The sequence below is a fragment of the Mustelus asterias genome, chromosome 6 (genome assembly GCF_964213995.1).
Source record: "Mustelus asterias chromosome 6, sMusAst1.hap1.1, whole genome shotgun sequence".
Taxonomy (NCBI): domain Eukaryota; kingdom Metazoa; phylum Chordata; class Chondrichthyes; order Carcharhiniformes; family Triakidae; genus Mustelus; species Mustelus asterias.
In genome coordinates, this window is record NC_135806.1 from 49871 (window position 1) to 68423 (window position 18553).

The following is an 18553-nucleotide window of genomic DNA, read 5'->3' on the forward strand; positions in this document are numbered from 1 at the left end:
ATCTCCTGCCTGATGGCTTCATATTTCCCCTTACTCCAGATAAACACTTTCCTAGCTTGCCTGATCCTATCTCTTTCCAATGCTAGCGTAAAGGAGATAGAGTTATGATCACTATCCCCAAGATGCTCCCCCACTGAGATCCGACACCTGCCCAGGCTCATTAGCCAGTACCAGATCGAGTACAGCCTCACCTCTTGTAGGCTTATCCACATGCTGTGTCAGGAAACCCTCCTGAACACAACAAACTCCTCCCCATCCAAACCCCTTACCCTAGGGATATTCCAATCGATGTTTGGGAAATTAAAGTCTCCCATCACGACAACCCTGTTATTACTACATCGCTCCAGGATCTGTTTTCCTATCTGCTCCTCAACATCCCTGTTACTATTGGGCGGCCTGTAGAAAACACCCAGCAAAGTTATTGACCCCTTCCTGCTCCGAACTTCCACCCACACAGACTCCGTAGACAATCCCTCCACGGCTTCCACCTTCTCTACAGCTGTGACACTATCCCTGATCAGCAGTGCTCCCGGCACCTGAAGTATCCAGTCCTGTCCCTGTCCCCAAGTCTCCGTAAGGGCCACCACATCACACTTCCAAGCATCGATCCACACTCTAAGCTCATCCACTTTATTCACTACACTCCTGGCGTTACAATAGACACATCTCAAACCTTTGGTCTGAGCTCTCCCCTTCTCCATCACCCGTCTATTCTCCCTCTTACACTGTCTACAATCCTTCTCTATTTGCAGGCTAACTTCTTTGCTCTCAGTCACCTCATCACGATTCCCTCCCCCCAACCATTCTAGTTTAAAGTCTCCCCAGTAGCCTTAGCCAACCTTCCTGCCAGGAAATTGGTCCCCCTGGGATTCAAGTGCCACCCGTCTCTTTTTTGTACAGGTCACACCTGCCCCTAAAGAGGTCCCAATGATCTAGGAACCTGAATCCCTGCCCCTGCTCCAGTTCTTCAGCCACGCATTCATCCTCCACCTCATTCCATTCCTGCTCTCACTTTCCTGTGGCACAGGCAGCAACCCTGAGATTACTACCTTTGCGTTCCTCCTTCCCAACTGTCTACCTAATTCTCTATATTCTCTTTTCATGACCCCTTCCCTCTTCCTACCTATGTCAGCAGTACCAATATGTACCACGACCTCTGGCTCCTCTCCCTCCCACCTCAGGATATCTGGGACGCGATCAGAGACATCCTGGCACCAGGGAGGCAGACCACCATTCGAGTTGATAAAGTTGAATAAGAAGCTAGTACAATTTTCATTTATAAAGTACATTAGATGGAAAATCAAAAATACTGAACCAAAGAAACTCATTGGAAAGTCACCAAAAGCTTGCCCAGAATTGGGTTTTATGGTGAAGGAGATTCAGCAAGGTTTTCTAAAGCATATAATTGGGCATCTCCCCAATTATAGGATACAGGGTTAGGAAAATGCAGAAAAGGTCAGGGTTAAAGGAATAATAACCTAGAAGTTTATTGCAAATTAATGGGAAATATGGATTATACAAGATAAAGCAAGGTTAATACAAGGCTCTATTTCAAATTAAATCATAACTATATGGGCAAATGAATCTGAAAAACTGTTAAAAGGCAAGATCAGGGTTGGTGTTAAGCAAGACTTGTGCACTGAAAATTTAGGTTAACATGCTGAAATTCACATCTTTTCCCTTGTAAGAAATTTTACATCTACAGGTTTCAGTTTTGAGTTTAATTTTTGTTTTTTAAACTAATTTGTTACAGTTACAGATATTAGGAACTCTTGGAGATGTGCAGTTCAAGAATCAGAACTTGCGCAGAGGAAACACCAGAAAGAGCCTGTTTCAATACAATCAAAATATGGTGACACACAGGAGAGCTGTATTGTGTCAGCTGATAGAGAAACATTGCCACCCATCAAAAGAAGGACATGTTGGAGTGAAAACACTTCTAATCTTGATTCAATTAGCTCAAACTGTCAATCCATTAGAAATGAAAAACAAAACACCCAGTTTCTGAAACCTGATCCCCTCTTGGAAAAAAGCAAATACAAATGTAGTTGGGAGGAATCCAGAAAAGGTTGTTCAGATATTGGATCTAGAGACAAACTATATTTCTTCAGTAACAAAGTCACAGATTGTGATACAAATGAGGCTTTGGCCAGTAACATTCTCCCTCCTCCTGATTCCCAAGTTTTAGGTTTTGGTGAGGATTGTCACTTCACTCTGAAAACCAGTGTCACTGGCATTGGACCTTTAACAGATGAGACTGAATCTAACCACTCTCTGCAATTTTTGGCATTCGATAGATTAAGTTCCAAATCTCCAATTAAGAAGGAGAAACTGTCTCAAAGTTTTGTGATGGAAATGTGCAAAAATGCCAGTTCTGTGTCTTTTTCATCCTTTGCTGACTGTGACTTGGACCGTACATTAACTTGGAATGGGTCAGAGAATTTCAATGCTAACCTTTCCAGTTCAACAAAGCCTCTAAGGTTTGGCATTTTGCAGGAAACTATTCCTGATGATCTTAGTATTGACAGTTTAAACAGTTCCAAAGGCATGGAGGCCAATCAACTAGATGATTCCCATCTGGACATGCAGAATTTGCACAGTCGATTGGAGCAATTACGCAAACATTTGGCCACCATAACGTGTGGTGAAGGTGAAAGAAGAGATTTAATTGAGCATATGGGAGCTTCTGATTTCCACAATAACAGTGATAAAGACCAATATGATGAACAACTTTGCGGTGAAATAGATTATACAAATGAGGAAACTGATGCAGATAAACTGTTTTCGCTGGAGCCACAATTTTTGAAAGATCTTTCACCAATGTCTTTGGAACCTCAAAAGCTTAGTTTATTTCCTACTTTGGGCAGTTCTCCATTGAATGACCTAGTACTTGAAGATGACCTATTTGACATTTCTGAGCTCCGTCCTTCCAACAGTAAGTTTATTTATATTTAAAGCTGGAATAAGTTTGTGGTTTGTTGGGACATCTAGGGGTGTGGGGGAAGGGACAGGAAAGTGACTTTGAACCTCAAAGTCACATGGTTGTATCGAATGGCAGAGAAGGCTCAACATGCCATATGGTCTACTCTTGCTCTTCTGCCCCAACTTGTGTTCTTGTATACATTCGATTGCTCGTATATAATGTTTTCAGCTGAATAATTGTGATTTTGCTTACAATAAGTGAGAGAAAGTTTATATTGGGTGATTCCCTTTTACTTCATAGAAACAAGAAGAGGCTTTTTAGTCTCTGGAGCCTGTTCCACCATTCAAAGAACAAAGAAAATTACAGCACGGGAACAACCCCTTCGGCCCTCCAAGCCTGCACTGACCACGCTGCCTGACTGAACTAAAACCCCCTACCCTTCCGGGGACCATATCCTTCTATTCCCATCCTATTCGTGTACTTGTCAAGACGCCCCTTAAAAGTCACTATCGTATCTGCTTCCACTACCTCCCCCGGCAACGCGTTCCAGGCACCCACTACTCTGTTTAAAAAAAAAAAAAAATCTGCCTCGTACATCTCCTTTAAACCTTGCCTCTCGCACCTTAAATCTATGCCCCCTAGTAATTGACTCTTCCACCCTGGGGAAAAAGCTTCTGACTATTCACTCTGTCCAAGCCCCTCATAATCTTTAGACTTCTATCGGGTCTCCCCTCAACCTCCATCACTCCAGTGAGAACAAACCGAGTTTCTCCAACCTCTCCTCATAGCTAATGCCCTCTATACCAGGCAACATCCTGGTAAATCTTTTCTGTACCCTCTCCAAAGCCTCCACATCCTTCTGGTCATGTGGCGACCAGAATTGAACACTATATTCCAGGTGTGGCCTAACTTAAGGTTTTATAAAGCTGCAGCATGACTTGCCAATTTTTAAACTCAATGCCCCGGCCGATGAAGGCAAGCATGCCGTATGCCGCCTTGACTACCTTCTCCACCTGCATTGCCACTTTGTGAGTGACCTGTGTATCTGTACACCCAGATCTCTCTGTCTACCAATACTCTTAAGGGTTCTGCCATTTAGTGTATATTTCCTATCTGTATTAGAGCTTCCAAAATGCATTTCATCATTCAGATGAAATCATGGTTGCCTGGGAATTTCATATGCCGGCACAGGCAGAGCAAAAAAGGTGATGAGTATGAGAAGAGAGGTGGTCAATGCAGGACTGAGGGTGTTGTACCTAAATGCGCGCAGCATACGGAACAAGGTAAATGAACTTGTTGTGCACATTGAAATTGGCCGGTACGATGGCTCCAAGGGGATCAGAGCTGGGATCTAACTATCCAAGGATATGTCCTATTGAAAGGACAGGCAGATGGCAAAGGGGGCAGGGTTGCATTGTTAGTAAGGAATGAAGTTCAGTCAATAGCAAGAAGTGATATAGGATCAGAAGGCATAGAATCTCTGTGGGCAGAGTTGAAGAATCAAAGGTAAAAAGACCCTGATGGGAGTTATGTACAGGCCCCCTAGCAGTAGTCAGGATGTGGGGCAGAAAATAAATCAGGAGATAGAAAAGGCATATAAAGGCAATATTACAATAATCATGGACTTCAATATGCAGGTGGACTGGGAAAATCAGCTCGGTAGTGGATCCCAAGAAAAGGAATTTGTGGAATGTCTGAGATGGGGTTTTTTTTGGAGCAGCTTGTGTCCGAGCCTACTCGGGAACAGGCAATTCTGGATTTGGTGATGTGTAATGAGGCAGACTTGATTAGGGAACTTAAGGTGAAGAAACCCTTAGGGAGCAGTGACCACAATATGATGGAGTTTACCCTGCAGTTTGAGAGGGAGCAGCACAATATACATTAACAATTTGGAGGAAGGAACTGAAGGCACTGTTGCTGAGTTTGCAAATAAGACCATAAGACATAGGAGCGGAAGTAAGGCCATTCGGCCCATCGAGTCCACTCCACCATTCAATCATGGTTGATTTCAACTCCATTTACCCGCTCCATTTACCCGGCCAAATGATACAAAAATATGTGGAGGGACAGGTAGTATTGAGGAAGCGGGGGGGTGGGTGGGGGGAGCACAAAGGAATTTGGGAGTCTGTTCAAGATTCTCAAGGTTAACGTGCAGGTTCAGTCGGCAGTTAGGAAGGCAAATGCAATGCTAGCATTCATGTCAAGAGGGCTAGAATACAAGAGCAGGGATGTAGTTATAAGGCTCTGGTCAGATCCCATTTGGAGTATTGTGAGCAGTTTTGGGCCTCGTATATCTAAGGAAGGATGTGCTGACCTTGGAAAGGGTCCAAAGGAGGTTCACAAGAATGCTCTTTGAAATGAAGAGCTTGTCATATGAGGAACGATTGAGGACTCCGGGTCTGTACTCGTTGGGGTTGAGAAGGGTGAGGGGGTATCTTATTGAAACTTGCAGGATACTGCGAGGCCTGGATAGAGTGGACGTGGAGAGGATGTTTCCACTAGTAGGAAAAACTAGAACCAGAGGGCACAACCTCAGGCTAAAGGGACGATCCTTTAAAACAGAAATGAGGAGGATTTTCTTCAGCCAGCAAGTGGTGAATCTGTGGAACTCTGCCGCAGAAGACTGTGGAGGCCAGGTCATTGAGTGTCTTTAAGACAAATGTTCTTGATTGATAAGGAGATCAGGAGAAAAGGCTGGAGAATGGAAAGAGAAAAATATCAGTCATGAGTGAATGGCGGAGCAGACTCGATGGGCCGAGTGGCCTAATTCTGCTCTTATGTCTTATGGTGCCTGCCTTTGCCCCTTAATTTGTTAATACCTTTGACTAACCTTGATATCAGAACAAAGATTAACAGTTAGATCAGCCATTGCCACTGGAAGAAAATTCCAAACTTTTACCACCTTTTTATATGAAAAACGGATTACTAATTTCAGTCCTGAAATATCTGGCTCTAATTTTTTGACACTGCTCCCCAACATTTATAGTCCTCAAATTCATTTATGGGATATGGGCATCGCTGACAAGGCCAGCATTTGTTGCCCCCGAGAAGGTGGTGGTGAGCTGCTGCCTTGAACTGCTAGCAGAAATATTTTCCCAATTTACACTATCTGTTCTTTGAAAATGTGTGAGTTCTTTGAAAATGTTTGAGTTCTTTGAAAATGTGACCAAACACATTGACGAAGGAAGAGCGGTGGATGTGGTCTATATGGACTTCAGCAAGGCGTTCGATAAGGTCCCCCATGCAAGACTTCTTGAGAAAGTGAGAGGGCATGGGATCCAAGGGGCTGTTGCCTTGTGGATCCAGAACTGGCTTGCCTGCAGAAGGCAGAGAGTGGCTGTGGAGGGGTCTTTCTCTGCATGGAGGTCAGTGACCAGTGGAGTGCCCCAGGGATCTGTTCTGGGACCCTTGCTGTTTGTCATTTTCATAAATGACCTGGATGAGGAAGTGGAGGGATGGGTTGGTAAGTTTGCTGACGACACCAAGGTAGGTGGTGTTGTGGATAGTTTGGAGGGATGTCAGAAGTTGCAGCGAGACATAGATAGAATGCAAGACTGGGCGGAGAAGTGGCAGATGGACTTCAACCCGGATAAGTGTGTGGTGATCCATTTTGGCAGATCCAATGGGATGAAGCAGCAGTATAATATGAAGGGTACCATTCTTAGCAGTGTAGAGGATCAGAAGGACCTTGGGGTCCGGGTCCATAGGACTCTTAAATCGGCCTCGCAGGTGGAGGATGCGGTCAAGAAGGCGTACGGCGTACTGGCCTTCATTAATCGAGGGATTGAGTTTAGGAGTCGGGAGATAATGCTGCAGCTTTATAGGACCCTGGTTAGACCCCACTTGGAGTACTGCGCGCAGTTCTGGTCACCTCATTACAGGAAAGATGTTGAAGCCATTGAAAGGGTGCAGAGGAGATTTACAAGGATGTTGCCTGGATTGGGGGGCATGCCTTATGAGGATAGGTTGAGGGAGCTTGGTCTCTTCTCCCTGGAGAGACGAAGGATGAGAGGTGACCTGATAGAGGTTTACAAGATGTTGAGAGGTCTGGATAGGGTAGACTCTCAGAGGCTATTTCCAAGGGCTGAAATGGTTGCTACGAGAGGACACAGGTTTAAGGTGCTGGGGGGTAGGTACAGAGGAGATGTCAGGGGTAAGTTTTTCACTCAGAGGGTGGTGGGTGAGTGGAATCGGCTGACGTCGGTGGTGGTGGAGGCAAACTCGTTGGGGTCTTTTAAGAGACTTCTGGATGAGTACATGGGATTTAATGGGATAGAGGGCGAGAGATAGGCCTAGAGGTGGGGATGTGATCGGCGCAACTTGTGGGCCGAAGGGCCTGTTTGTGCTGTGGCTTTCTATGTTCTATGTTCTGGCTATTACTTTGAACTTTGTTCAAATCGCCCATTGACCTTCTCCATTCCAGGGGATACAGCTGTAGTTTAATTACTGCTTATAGCTTGATCCCTTGAGACCAGGTCCTCGTAAATCAACACTGCACTTCTTCCAAGGCTAATATATCCTTCCTAAAGTGTGGTGTGTACAACTACTTTCAGAGCTCCTGGGGTTATTGTACAGCTGAAGCATGATTTCTGTTGCGAGCAATTCATTAGTTTGTGTTTTCTGTGCCTGTTCTGTTTAAGGCATTTCAATCTGTCTGGACCCACCCCACCTCCCCAAAAAAAAACCTAGACCTCACTTTTCAGAATTTCCGCTGATTAGGAATAACTCGTGTTCCAGCTCTTTTGGATTCAAAACAAATTGCTTCACAGTAGTCAAGTTTTCCCCATTCCTTTCATTTAATCTATCAAAACCTAATTTTAAACTTCCATTTACACTGCTTATAATTTATCTATCTCTTGAATTGTTGGCAAATTCAGATACGCAGCTTTCTGTCCAATAATCCAAATTATTAAAAAATACAATAAATAATTGAGGCCTCTACATAGGTCCTTGTGAGATGCCACCCTTCCTACCCTGCCAGATTACCTCTTCCTTGCTGGTCACCATTTCCTAATCAGATCAACAATTTGTCTTCAATTCCATGAGCTTCAATTATAGCTCTCATGAGGGACTTTTAATAAATGCCTTCTGGAAGTCAATATAATCCATAAAATGTACATTGACATATCTCTAGCTATTTGGCTAAGGAGGTTAGGATTGTGTTTTCAAGAGGTTTTAATGTGCCAGATCATCACCCTGATAAAGCGAGAACGAACAATCCTGAGCTAGTTGAATTCAATCAGATATCTATCAATTATTCCATCAAAATGTTTCATCTATTTTTGTTCAAAAGTTAATTGTCATCAAAGCTCTTGTATTGGAATACTTTGTCTGGAATTCACTGCCTGACTTGGTGGTGGAGGCAGAGATCCTAAACTGGTTTAAGTTGAAGGTTCAGGAACTTTAAGTGCTGTAAATTGCAGGGCTATGGGCCACATGCAGGAAATGGGATTAGAAAGGGCACTTGGGTGTCTTTGGGTCAGTGTGGACAAGATGGGCTAAATGGCCCCTTTCTGTGCTGTATCAGTTGTATAGTTCTAGTTGAGTTCTGGTCAATGAGTATTATACATGCATTCATCCATGGTAGTGCTTGCTGTGATTTGAATCGTAGAGGCAAGTGTTTGCTGCTGACTATATCACTTGTAAAATATGAATTTCTATTCTTTTCTAGGGTATGTTCGGAAAGACAGTGTAGTATCTTGTTCTTATCAGTAAACTTATGTATTTTGAATTGGCTGCTAGCATTGGGAATTCCTGGTACCTGTTTAGTAAACCAGCAGCTAATTATTGATTCCCCTTTTTCAGGCAATGATGCATAAAAATGTTGTCAAATTTCTGAGGTCAAATTGACATCAGTGGTGCCAAACAGTTCCTTTTAATACCCATGCCAGGCTCATCTAGTTCATTACCTGAACAGCCAGCTCAGTGGGGACGACTACATTTGCTGCTGGCTGATATTTTTTCCACTTGGATCCCGACAAGCAAGTGCTTCAGCTGATAGGAATATCCAAGCTAGAAAGCAGCAGGAACAACAGATATTCAGTGCTATTAATTTGTGCAATTTCAGTAGATTATTGTTCTATCCATACTTGCAGATCATTAATTTTTTTATTATTCATTCATGGGACATGGGCATCGCTGGCTAGCCAGCATTTATTGTCCATCCCTAGTTGCCTGAGGGTAGTTGAGACTCAACCACATTGTTGGAGTCGCATAGGCCAAACCAGATAAGGACGGCAGATTTCCTTCCCTAAAGAACATTAGTGAACCAGATGGGTTTTTCCAACAATCGGCAATGGTTTCATGGTCATCAGTAGATTCTTAATTCCAGATATTTTTTATTAAATTCAAATTCCAACATCTGCCATGGCAGGATTCGAACCCGAGTCCCCAGAACAGGTTCTACAATAATATCACTAGACCATCGCCTCTCGGCTGGTCTACATTCAGGATACATTATTGAAGTATACCTACCTCATATTCAAAGAACAGCACAGGAACAGGCCTTTCGGCCCTCCAAGCCCGTGCCGCTCCCTGGTCCAAACTAGACCATTCTTTTGTATCCCTCCATTCCCCCTCCGTTCATATGGCTATCTAGATAAGTCTTAAACGTTCCCAGTGTGTCCGCCTCCACCACCTTGCCTGGCAGCGCATTCCAGGCCCTCACCACCCTCTGTGTAAAATATGTCCTCCTGATATCTGTGTTAAACCCCCCCACCCCCCCTTCACCTTGAACCTATGACCCCTCGCGAACGTCACCACCGACCTGGAGAAAAGCTTCCCACCGTTCACCCTATCTATGCCTTTCATAATTTTATACACCTCTATTAGGTCACCCCTCATCCTCCGTCTTTCCAGTGAGAACAACCCCAGTTTACCCAATCTCTCCTCATAACTAAGCCCTTCCATACCAGGCAACATCCTAATAAACCTCCTCTGCACTCTCTCTAAAGCCTCCACGTCCTTCTGGTACTGTGGCGACCAGAACTGGGTGCAGTATTCCAAATGTGGCCGAACCAACGTTCTATACAACTGCAACATCAGACCCCAACATTTATACTCTATGCCCTGTCCTATAAAGGCAAGCATGCCATATGCCTTATTCACTACCTTCTCCACCTGTGACGTCACCTTCAAGGATCTGTGGACTTGCACACCCAGGTCCCTCTGCGTATCTACACCCTTTATGGTTCTGCCATTTATCGTATAGCTCCCCCCTATGTTAGTTCTACCAAAATGCATCACTTCGCATTTATCTGGATTGAACTCCATCTGCCATTTCTTTGCCCAAATTTCCAGCCTATCTATATCCTTCTGTAGCCTCTGACAATGTTCCTCCCTATCTGCAAGTCCAGCCATTTTCGTGTCGTCCGCAAACTTACTGATCACCCCAGTTACACCTTCTTCCAGATCGTTTTATATAAATCACAAACAGCAGAGGTCCCAATACAGAGTCCTGCGGAACACCACTCGTCACAGGCATCCAGCCGGAAAAAGACCCTTCCACTACCACCCTCTGTCTTCTGAGACCAAGCCAGTTCTCCACCCATCTAGCCACCTCCCCCTTTATCCCATGAGATCCAACCTACCATGAGGGACTTTGTCAAACGCTTTACTAAAGTCCATATAGACGACATCCACGGCCCTTTCCTCGTCAACCATTCTAGTCACTTCTTCAAAAAACTCCACCAGGTTAGTGAGGCATGACCTCCCTCTCTCAAAACCATGCCGACTATCGTTAATGAGTTTATTCCTTTCTAAATGCGCATACATCCTATCTCTAAGAATCCTCTCCAACAACTTCCCTACCACGGACGTCAAGCTCACGGTCCTATAATTTCCCGGGTTATCCTTCCTACCCTTCTTAAATAGCGGGACCACATTAGCTATCCTCCAATCCTCTGGGACCTCATCTGTGTCCAGTGACGAGACAAAGATTTGCGTCAGAGGCCCAGTGATTTCATCTCTCATCTCCCTGAGCAGCCTTGGATAGATTCCATCAGGCCCTGGCGATTTGCCAAGGACTTCTCGTGACCCCTTCTGGCTCTTCTAATTTCCTTCTTTAGTCCCTTCCTACAAACCGTATACTCCTCTAGATCCCTATCTTCGCCAAGCTCTCTGAACCTTTTGTACACTTTCCTTTTCTTCTCGACTAGGTCCCGCACAACTTTTGTGCACCACGGTTCCTTTAACCTACCAACACCTCCCTGTCTGCTCGGAACGTCGTCCTGTAGAACTCTAGGCAGAGTTCTGCACTCTTTTTCCAGTTTAATATCCTTTCCATAATAGGGTAACCAGAACTGTACACAGTATTCCAAGTGTGACCTTGCTAATGTCTTGTACAACTTCAACAAGACGTCCCAACTCCTGTATTCAATGTTCTGACCGATGAAACCAAGCATGCCGAATGTCACCTTCACCACCCTTTCCATCTGTGACTCCACTTTCAATGAGCTATGAACATATACTCCTAAATCTTTGTTGTATAACTCTCCCCAACGCCCTACCATTAGCTGAACAAGTCCTGCCCTGGTTCGATCGACCAAACTGCATCACCTCGCATTTATCTAAATTAAACTCTGCCATTTGTCAGCCCACTGGCCTAATTGATCAAGTTCCCATTGCAATCCTAGATAACATTCTTCAGTGTCCACTATGCCACCAATCTTGGTGTCATCTGCAAACTTACTTACCATGCCTCCTAAATTCTTATCCAAATCATTCATTTCAATGACCCAGCACTGATCCCTGAGGCACACCGCTGGTTACGGGCCTCAAGTTTGAAAAACAACCCTCAACAACCACCCTGTGGCTTCTATCATCAAGCCAATTTTGTATCCATTTGGCTACCTCACCCATGTGGACAACAACAACTGCATTGCCCTCATCGACCTTCATGGTTATCCCTTCAAATTGTGAGACATGATTTTCCACTCGCAAAGCATGCTGATTGTCCCTAATCAGTCCTTGCCCCTCTAAATGCCTCTAGATCCTATCTCTCAAAATACTTTCTAGCAATTTGCACACTACAGACGTTGGGCTCACCGGCCTGTAGTTTCCAGGCTTTTCCCTGCAGCCCTTAAACCAAGGCACAACATTTGCCACACTCCAATCTTCAGGCACCTCACCTGTGACTGTCAATGATTCAAATATCTCTGCTAGGGATCCTGCAATTTCCTCCCTAGCCTCCCACAACGTCCTGGGATACACGTCATCAGGTCCGGCGGATTTATCTACCTTGATGTGCTTTAAGACTTCCAGCAAGGTTCATGTCATTAGCAAACTTTGCAAATATTAATTTTTGTTCCCTCACCCAAATCATTGTGAATAGCTGAGACCCCACCAGTCACCTCCTGCCACATAGAAAATACCCATTTATTCCTGTTTCCTGCCTGCTAACCAATTCTCAATCCATGCCAAAACATTGCCATAAATCCCTTGCGCTTTAATTTTGTACATCAACCTCGTAGATGGGACTTTATCGAAATGTTACCTTTCCACAACTAACTATCCCCAATATTCGTATTTGAACACTGGCTACCTCTTCAAATTAATGAAGTTAACAGCAAAAGACTCAGACTGGTGTGAAGCTGACCATCCCTGTATCCATCGAAGCAGTCCATCATAGTTTACTTGCATCTGTATTCATGTTTCAGCCTTTGACATTCTTCTGACTAACCTTCGACACATGCCTATATTGCAACCAATTCATATCTGCATATGTATCAGTTCTATTTTGACTTCCATTGGCTTTCAATGATTTGATTTTTGGAATTTTAATTATAAATCCTTTCACTGCCTTAACCATTCAGTGGCTTCTACTGATGCGTTGCGAATGGTTGTGATGCCACCAGAAATGGATTGTTACATGTACCTGTGGCTTTGACAGTGGGCATGTACAATTTGTGTATGGTATTCACTTCAACTGAAAAGTATTGACAATTCCAGATTGTGTGTTTTGAATTACATTGTCTGGAGAGTATTTTGAGCCAAGCAACATTGTTTCATGTTAGGACTCATGGTGGCATCGCATAGTTAAATGGCAAATTTGAGAGCTGTGCAGAAATTAACAGGGTCCATTTTGGTTTCTGTGGTGATTTCATTTTTTTGAGTTGAGAGACTTGCTTGTACTCGTACAAGATCAACAAAGTTAGCCTGTAGGTACAGCAAGCTATTAGGAAAGAAAATGGCTTTCGTGAGACCACATCTGAAGTACTGTGCCCAGCTTTGCTCTCCATATCTAAGGACTGATGTGCACTTGGATTGAAACATACAATTTATCCTGTGCAAGGTATTAGTGTCCTACATAAATCAGATAGTCCACGCTGTTGCTTCCTCTAGAAAACCCATTCTATCGACAGTGGAACACTTCAATGTTGCTCCAGATTGAGGAAAGATGCATGAGGAAATTGCGTACGCTGCAAATGCTCCATTGGTGAAGCATTTATGTCTCAAAGATGCACGTTAGTGCGCTTTCATCAAGTTCTAACATGCTTCAAATTGGTCCAACTATAATAATTGACCTGAAAGCAGTGTTTCATAACTTCACTGCTTATGGTGTAGTGTTTTTAAATGATTCTTGCTCATAAACAACTTTTCCTATATAAATATTTTAATTTCTCTTTCTAATTTTCAGATGAGACTGAAAGTGCTATTGATTGTGGAAAATTCTCTACCGACGTGGGACAGTTAATAGCAGGGTCTGATTGTTACAATTCGAAGCAGGAATAGACCATATGACCCCTCAGCCCTGTTCTGTCTTTGCGTCAGAACATGGGCAATCATCATCATCGCGTTCCTGCCTGCTTCTGTTTTCCCTTGATTACCTAACCCAGCCTTGAATACATTCAACGATAAAGCATCCACAACCCTCTGGAGTAGACAATTTCACAGATTCACAACCCTCTGAATAAATTTCTGTTCATTGTGGTTGTAAATGATTGATTCCCTTAGTCTGAGGCACTGCTCCTATGTTCTGGTTCCATAGCTGTGTCTGCTCTGTGAACCCCTTTCAGAATCTGGTATGTTTCAATAAAATCAATTCTTAACTCCAGAGAGTATAGGCCAAATTAATCAGCCTCCTATTGTAAGACAACCCTCCTATGCCAAGGACCAGACAAGTGAAGCTTTGCTTTCCTGCTTATACCTCTTTAGATATGGGGACAAAAGCTGTGTGTGAGGCTCCATGTGTGATCTCACTGAAGCATTTTTTTACAATTGTAATGAGACTTGTTTATTCCAGCCCCCTACAGTAGGGCCTAATAGCTTGCAGGTTCATCAAACAAACTTTGTTTCCTTGCAGAAGTACAATACCTTTGAGCTCATTTTTAATCATTCACGCCCTTTCTAAAGTGAGTAACTTCATTAAAATTACTTTTTGCTTTGCTTCCAAATCACCTAGATTGGTCCATCCTGACTCAAGTGGCATTCAGACTGTCCAAATATTTCCTTTTCATCCCAACAGCCTGGGTTGGTTTGGATTCCAGGTCCTTCAGATGAGTTTACCAGTCCCATAAGTAGGCTTATATTAGCATTGCAATGATGTTACATTTGTTACCAACCAATCTATTCATGACTCTTGAATTTTGGAAAATCCTAACCAGTGCTGATTCTATCTCTGCGGTTACTTCTTTGTGGGGTTAAGCATTAGTCCCACAGGCAGCACAGTGGTTACCACTGCTACCTCAAAGCACCAAGGACCTGGGTTCAATTCCAGGCTTGGGTCACTGTCTGTGTGGAGTCTGCACGTTCTCCCTGTCTGTATGGATTTCCTCCCACAGTCCAAAAAAAGTGCTGGTTGGGTGCATTGGCCATGTTCAATTCTCCCTCTACCCGAACAGGTGCCCAAAGATGGCAACTAGGAGATTTTCAGAGTTTCTTCATTGCAGTGTTAATGTAAGCCTACTTATGGTACGAATGAATTAGCTTAAACTCTCTTGCCTTGGGGACCTGGAATCAAAGCCAATCCAGGCTTTTGAGATGAAAAGGAAATATTTGGACAGTCTGCCACTCTGGAGTCAGGATGGATCAATCTCGGTGATACTGGAAGCAGAGCAAAGGTAATTTTACATTGCATCTGACTATCCTTCACCAGACCCTCAAGTATCCTGTTCAAGGCTGGATACTGAAATGGAAAATACTTCTGTTGACCTGCAGATGGTGTTTGTCTTGATCAAAACAACATTTGAACTTTTTTATGCACTTGTTATTGTACATTTTCTTTATGCATTAATCACAAGTTGTTTTTTTGCAGCTGTCAATTTAATTTGTACATTGGATGGCGCAATATCATTTTTACCTCTTGCCCTGATTAGCCAAGGATAATGGAAAGGATGTGTCTAAGATTAAACTTTGTGGTTGTTTTCCATCCAGTTCATATAAAATGCCTAGGGATAGACTATCATTTTAGTATGAGTTGGTAGTCTTTGAAATGTCACAAAGGCTGGGACACTTGGTAATTTGGGGTTCAGAAGCGAGACCACTTATTTCCAGTTATAAACGGTCTATTACTTTTCTGGACATGCTGGAAACTGACATTAGATATAAAAGATGGAAATGTGTCCTTAGTATATCCTTCACATTATCGATTCATCCCCAAAGAATTTAAAGATCTTGTTGCATACTAGTCACTTTATTGGTCCCTACTTGCTTCAATATTTTGTAACTTGTATTTTGTGTTTGTAATTAGTAAATAAAATCTAATAAAGTAGTCAAATCTTATTACTTCAGATCGTTTCTCTTTATAAAACCACAGCTATAGAAGGCTTTGTCCCAATGCATAGCCAATGGCTTGAGCCTTGTGAATAATCACCTGATATTCAATAGCATTACCATCACTGAATCTTCCACTAGCAACATCTTGGATGTTACCATTAAGCAGAAACTGAACTGGCTCACCATACAAATACTATGGCTACCAGTGCAGGTCGGGGGCAAGGAATCCTGTGGTGAGTACCTCCCCTCCTAGCTCCCCAAAGCCTGTTCACTATAAGGCACAAGTCAGAAGTGTGATGGAATACTCTCCACTTGGCCATGAATGCTGCTCTGGCAACACTTTAGAAACTTGACACTATCCAGGACAAAGCAGCTTGTTTGATTGGTATTACTTCCACATTCACTCCCTTCACCACAATAGTGCGCACCATCTACAAGCTGAACTGCAGCATGAGGCAACATCATTAGGGCTGAAACTAAGCTTTCCATTCTATATAGGCTGACCTCCTGACTTTGCTATAATTGGTTTGAAGCAAGTCATTTTCTTTCAATGGGTGTGGCCCTGAAGTCCTTGGCAAAGCTGAGGGAGAGAATCTCCATGTTTACTGAGGTAGTATGGGCTGAGGTTAGAAACACGAGAGAGGTCACCCTGTTGGGAGTTTCCTATAGGCCTCCAAAAAGTTCCAGAGATGTAGAGGAAAGGATTGCAAAGATGATTCTGGATAGGAGCGAAAGTAACAGGGTAGTTGTTATGGGGGACTTTAACTTTATAAATATTGACTGGAAAAGCTATAGTTCAAGTACTTTAGAGGGGTCAGTTTTTGTTCAATGTATGCAGGAGGGTTTCCTGACACAGTATGTAGATGGGCCAACAAGAGGCGAGGCCACATTGGATTTGGTACTGGGTAATGAACCAGGCCAGGTGTTAGATTTGGAGGTAGGTGAGCACTTTGGTGATAGTGACCACAATTCAGTTACGTTTATTTTGGCGATGGAAAGGGATAGGTATATACTGCAGGGCAAGAGTTATAGCTGGGGGAAAGGAAATTATGATGCGATTAGGTGAGATATAGGATGGGGAAGGAAACTGCAGGGTATGGGTACAATTGAAATGTGGAACTTGTTCAAGGAACAGCTACTGCATGTCCTTGATAAGTATGTACCTGTCAGGCAGGGAGGAAGTGGTCGAGCGAGGGAACTGTGGTTTACTAAAGAAGTTGAATCTCTTGTGAAGAGGAAGAAGGAGACTTGTGTAAAGATGAGACGTGAAGGCTCAGTTAGGGCGCTTGAGAATTACAAGTTAACCAGGAAGGACCTAAAGAGAGGGCTAAGAGCAGCCAGGAGGGGACATGAGAAGTCTTTGGCAGGTAGGATCAAGGAAAACCCTAAAGCTTTCTATAGGTATATTAGGGCCAGTCAAGGACAGTAGTGGGAAGTTGTGCGTGAAGTCCAAAGAGATAGGAGAGGCGCTAAATGAATATTTTTCGTCAGTATTCACACAGGAAAAAGACAATGTTGTCGAGGAGAATACTGAGATACAGGCTATTGGACTAGACGTAATTGTGGTTCATAAGGAGGAGGTGTTATCTATTTTCACACTTTCCAGAATTGCTAAGTCCCCTGGGTGGGATGGGATTTATCCTAGGATTCTCTGGGAGGCTAGGGAGGAGATTGCAGAGCCTTTGCTTTGATCTTTATGTTGTCATTGTCTACAGGAATAGTGCCAGAAGACTGGAGGATGGCAAATGTCCCCTTGTTCAAGAAGGGGAGTAGAGCCAACTCTGGTAATTATAGACCAGTGAGCCTTACTTCTGTTGTGGGCAAAGTATTGGAAAGGATTATAAGAGATAGGATTTATAATCATCTAGAAAGGAATAATTTGATTAGGGATAGTCAACACAGTTTTGTGAAGGGTAGATCGTGCCCCACAAACATTGAGTTCTTTGAGAAGGTGACCAAAGAGCTGGATGAGGGTAAAGCAGTTGATGTGTATATGGATTTCAGTAAAGCGTTTGATGATGATCCCCACGGTAAATTATTGCAGAAAATACAGACGCATGGGATTGAGGGTGATTTTGAGGTTTGGATCAGAAACTGGCTAGTTGGAAGAAGACTGAAGGTGGTGGTTGATGGGAAATGTTCATCCTGGAGTTCAGTTACTAGTGGTGTACCGCAAGTATCTGTTTTGGGGCCACTGCTGTTTGTCATTTTTATAAATGACCTGGATGAGGGTGTAGAAGGATGGGTTAGTAAATTTGTGGATGACACAAGTCGGTGGAGTTGTGGACAGTGTGGAAGGATGTTGCAGGTTACAGAGGGACATAGCCCAGCTCTGCAGCTTATCTGAGAGGTGGCAAATGGAGTTTAATGTGGAAAAGTGAGAGGTGATTCACTTTGGAAGAAGTAACAGGAATACAGAGTACTGGGCTAATGGTAAGATACTTGGTAGTGTGGATGAGCAGAGGGATCTCGGTGTCCATGTGCATAGATCCCTGAAAGTTGATAGGGTTGTTAAGGCGTATGGTGTGTTAGCTTTTATTGGTAGAGGGATTGAGTTTTGGAGCCAGGAGGTCATGTTGCAGCTGTACAAAACTCTGGTGCGGCCACACTTGGAGTATTGCATACAGTTCTGGTCGCCGCATTATAGGAAGGATGTGGAAGCATTGGAAAGGGTGCAGAGGAGATTTACTAGGATGTTGCCTGGTATGGTGGGAAGGTCTTATGAGGAAAGGCTGAGGGACTTGAGGCTGTTTTCGTGAGAGAAGGTGGTTAAGAGGTGACTTAATAGAGGTGTACAGGATAATCAGAGGATTAGATAGGGTGGACAGTGAGAGCCTGTTTCCTCGGATGGTGATGGCTAGCACGAGGGGACATAGCTTTAAATTGAGGGGTGATAGATATAGGACAGATGTCAGG

The 18553-nt window shown here is 43.6% G+C and overlaps 1 protein-coding gene across 2 annotated transcripts in view; it reads left to right on the forward strand.

The window, feature by feature from the left end:
• The window catches only part of haus6 (HAUS augmin-like complex, subunit 6), a 61491-nt gene extending 45841 nt beyond the window's left edge, over nt 1-15650 (forward strand). For both annotated transcript variants that reach the window (XM_078213903.1, XM_078213902.1), the window contains 2 exons: nt 1754-2935; nt 13560-15650. In XM_078213903.1, coding sequence (XP_078070029.1) covers nt 1754-2935; nt 13560-13654 — 1277 coding nt within the window. In that variant the 3' untranslated portion in view covers nt 13655-15650. The remainder of the gene's footprint in view (nt 1-1753; nt 2936-13559) is intronic.
• Nucleotides 15651-18553: the final 2903 nt, after the last annotated feature.